Source organism: Cannabis sativa, chromosome 9 (genome assembly GCF_029168945.1).
Source record: "Cannabis sativa cultivar Pink pepper isolate KNU-18-1 chromosome 9, ASM2916894v1, whole genome shotgun sequence".
In the NCBI taxonomy this organism is placed as follows: Eukaryota; Viridiplantae; Streptophyta; class Magnoliopsida; order Rosales; family Cannabaceae; genus Cannabis; species Cannabis sativa.
The window spans coordinates 23,872,889-23,876,901 of record NC_083609.1 but is presented as its reverse complement, the minus strand read 5'-3'; the positions used below and the strand labels follow the sequence as shown (position 1 = coordinate 23,876,901).

At 39.4% G+C, this 4,013-nt stretch overlaps 2 protein-coding genes across 2 annotated transcripts; both read left to right on the top strand.

Annotated features, from left to right (window-relative positions):
* The first annotated feature begins 301 nt into the window (after positions 1 to 301).
* LOC133031309 (uncharacterized) lies at positions 302 to 1,021 on the top strand. Its single transcript, XM_061104791.1, has one exon. The coding sequence runs from the start codon at positions 302 to 304 to the stop codon at positions 1,019 to 1,021; it is 720 nt and encodes a 239-aa protein (XP_060960774.1).
* Positions 1,022 to 1,877: 856 nt separating this feature from the next.
* Positions 1,878 to 3,440, top strand: LOC133031308 (uncharacterized). Its single transcript, XM_061104790.1, has one exon. The coding sequence runs from the start codon at positions 1,878 to 1,880 to the stop codon at positions 3,438 to 3,440; it is 1,563 nt and encodes a 520-aa protein (XP_060960773.1).
* The last annotated feature ends 573 nt before the right edge of the window (positions 3,441 to 4,013 follow it).

Sequence of the window (4,013 nt, the reverse complement as noted above, 5' to 3'; positions counted from 1 at the left end):
AAATATCAAATTCTATAAATTTTAATTTAATAAATAATATAAGAAATTACTAACTAATTATAGTACACCATACATAAATATATGTCCCATACCTTAAAATACTAAATAACAATATTCATTTAGTTTGAGAAGAATTTTCGCATCAGTGAATATTTAGAGCGTCTGCCCTGTTGTTGTGCTCTGAGGCAGTTATTGTCCATTAAGGTTTTTTTTTCAGTTTCTTTCTTTTTAACCGCTTACTCTGCAACCTCTACTCCCACAATTGTCTTTCTCTGGTATTATAAATCCTTTCATACACAAGATGAAATCGGCTATGCAATTGTCAGATGCTGAGAAAACTGTTGTTGCTATCACTGATGATGGTAATGAAGGTCCTCTTGAAGATACTCCTCCTCCTGACTACTCTCTGTTTGCCCGTGTAATAACAAATAAAAAAGTCTGGCTCTCAACATTCCAACGTCAAATGGCCCAACACTGGGACGGTCGATTTAAGGTTAATATTAAAGAACACTATTCTGGGTTGTTCATTCTCTATTTTGGGTGCGAAGGGGATCGATTTCGTGCTCTTGAAAAGGAACCATGGCATTTTCAAGACCATCACATTGTTCTCTACCCACCAATGGATATGCACAATGTCACCCCTGAATCTATGATCCTTTCTCCTTTTTGGGTGCAAGCCTACCGCCTGCCCTTCCTCAGTAAGTCGAAATCCTTGGCGAGATCATTAGGAAACTTACTAGGAGAGTTTATTTCTGTCCATGAGGACTCGTTGAATGAGGGCTGGGGTCCATTTTTACGATTCCGGGTTCGACTGGATATTACTAAGCCTTTGCTTAGGGGTAAGATGATCACTTTACCACGAGTTCGAGATGAGTTCTGGGTGGAATTCCGTTATGAACGTCTTCCGGAGTATTGTATGGAGTGTGGTATCATTGGCCACTTATACCAGAAATGTCCTATATTTCTTGAGCAATTAGACAATGGTATTGATCCGGAACTGCCATATATGGACCTATGTTGATGGGTTCTGCTCTGCCTTCCTCATCTTATGATCGATACCGATCGAATTTTTCAAAAGGAAATGCATGGCCTCTCCTCACTCGTCTTGCAAGAACTTCATTAACTGCAACAATTCCACAATTACATAACCGATCGGCGGTACACCCACGTCCTTTGTTAATGGGGGAATCTTCAAATAATGGAAATACAGTTAATCATGCATCTCGGGTTATACCAATAACAACTACAACCACTATTGTCCCTGAAGCCTCTCATCCCTTTTCCCCTGCTTTCCTTAATCAATCATCGCTCATAACACCCTCTCATGAGAAAGACCAAACCAAATTTGACAAATTACTTCCCTCCATTTCCACTATATCTTCGCAACCAATCCCTGTATCCTCCACAACCGTAACACATCTTTCTGATGTGTATACACCAGATGTTGGTACTTCTCCTTTCATACATTTTACTTCACCTCTTCTGGATTCCATTCATGCTACTTATCCTCCACCTACTGCCACTAATAATATCTCATCTCATTTTAAGCCTGCCATAACTATGACCATGCCATTTTCCCATAAATTTTCGTCCAATTCCCATTCATCAACACCACCATCTACTGTATTACCATCTTCACCAGGCCCATTTGTTGATATGGAACAAGAGAGCATTCATCCCAACCGCCAATTTAAAAGACAATATGACCCAATTTCATTGCGACAAACACTCAAAAGGTGCCGTGGAAACCAAGTGGCTAATACCTCATCCTTGTCAGTTGGGGTTGATCCTTTCCCTTCAGTTTCGACTGAAAATTCAGATTCTGATGGGGACAACGACAATACAGCGGTGATTGCTTTGCAATCCCGCTCATCATCATGAAACTCTTAAGTTGGAATGCACGGGGTTTGTGGAGCTCTAGTGCATTTCGTCGTCTTCGATTGCTTGTCCGTGAGCAATCTCCTCAGGTGTTATTTCTCATGGAAACTAAGTTATGTGATGGTGCTCTTTCTCGTTTTAAGGATCTTTTAAATTTTAGTAATGGATTAGAAGTTGCTCGGGTAGGATTGAAAGGGGGATTAATGTTATTGTGGCAAGATGTTGTTGATGTAACTCTTTTATCAATGAATACAAATCATTTTGATTGTTATCTCTTGTTTGATGATGGTCCTCGTTGGCATTTCTCGGCTATTTATGGGTTTCCTGAAGCTGTTAATAAAAAACATACTTGGAAATTAATAAAGAGGTTGGCTGATGTCTCACCACTTGATCCGTGGCTATTAATAGGGGACATAAATGAAATTTTCTCAAATGAACATAAAAACGGTGGTCCCTTACGAGATGATAATCAAATGCAAGCTTTTAGAACAACCTTGGACCAATGTTTTTTGGCTGAAATACCTGCTGCTGAGGATGAATTCACGTGGGCAAAAAATAGAAAAAAAGTGGCTGGTTTAAAAGAAAGATTGGACTGGTGTTTCATTAATCATGTTTGGAGGGATACTCTTGCTTGGCCTAAATTAACACATCTTGATTACTATGGTTCGGATCATCGAGTTTTATTGGCTAATATTGATTTCAATCCAACACAACCTGTCCAAGCTCCAAGGAAAACTCGTTTTCGCTTTGAACAATTCTGGTTGAAGGATAAGGAGTGTGCTGAAATAATTTCTAGTTCATGGTGTCATAATTCAGATTCAGATTCAGCCACTCAGTTGGTGTCTTCTTTAAGTGATTGTGCTAATAATCTTCAACAATGGCATTCTAGGAAGTTTGGTAAGATGAAACAAGATATCAAGCATGCTCAACAAGTTGTACATGGGCTGAATACTGCTGTAAATTCAGACCCCGATTTCCATTCAAAAATCCATTCAGCTGAAACTATTTTGGATGAATTGTTGGTTAATGAGGAGCAATATTGGCAACAACGTTCGAGGGTTGATTGGCTCCAATCGGGAGATCGCAACACGAAATTCTTTCACTCTAAAGCTTCAGCTAGACATTCCAACAACCGAATTAAAGCTCTTATGGATGATCATGGACATACAGTCACAACAAAAGATGGCATCTCGCAACTTGTAACAGATTATTTTCAGCAACTATTCACGGCTTCAAATGAAGACCATTGGGCTTTAACTCATGTTCTCTCTACCATACCAACAACCATATCAGATGAGCAAAATGAATTTTTGTCTAAGGAATTTACTGTCTCGGATGTCACTGCCGCTTTGAAGACTATTGGTTCGGATAAAAGTCCGGGTTTGGATGGGATGTCTGCTATGTTCTATCATCACAATTGGGATATAGTGGGGGATTTGGTGACTAAAGTGGTGTTGGATGTCTTGAATCATGGAGCTAATCCTGAAGCTTTCAATAAGACACTCATCACTTTGATTCCTAAGATCAAAAAACCAAAGCATGAAGGATTTTCGTCCCATTAGCCTATGCAATGTTACATACAAAATCATTTCCAAGATGCTGGCCTTGCGATTTAAGGAAGTTCTCCATTCTGTTATTTCTGAGACTCAGAGTGCCTTTCTTTCAAATCGCTTAATTACGGACAATATCCTTGTTGCTTTTGAGATGGTTCATAGTTTGAAGCATAGAACTCGTGGCTCTAAGGGGTTCGCTGCATTCAAACTAGATATGAGCAAAGCTTTCGATAGGGTGGAATGGTCATTTATTGCAGCGGTTATGGGAAAGATGGGTTTTAATGTTAAATGGATTTCACTCATCATGACATGTTTACATACAAACTCATTTTCTTTCCTAATTAATGGAGAAGTCTTAGGTTCGGTTAAACCTCAGCGTGGATTGCGGCAAGGAGATCCCCTCTCTCCTTATCTCTTTTTAATCTGTTCAGAAGGCCTTTCACGTTTGTTGCAATATGAGGAGAAGATTGGTAGACTTCAAGGACTGGCTGTTTCTCGACATTCACCATCAATTACACACCTTTTGTTTGCTGATGATAGTCTTCTCTTCTGTCGAGCTAATGATAGATCATGTGGTTCAAT

Bases quoted from the DNA above. Each gene is read 5' to 3' on its own strand.
- LOC133031309 (XM_061104791.1), top strand. From the start codon at position 302: ATGAAATCGGCTATGCAATTGTCAGATGCTGAGAAAACTGTTGTTGCT.
- LOC133031308 (XM_061104790.1), top strand. From the start codon at position 1,878: ATGAAACTCTTAAGTTGGAATGCACGGGGTTTGTGGAGCTCTAGTGCA.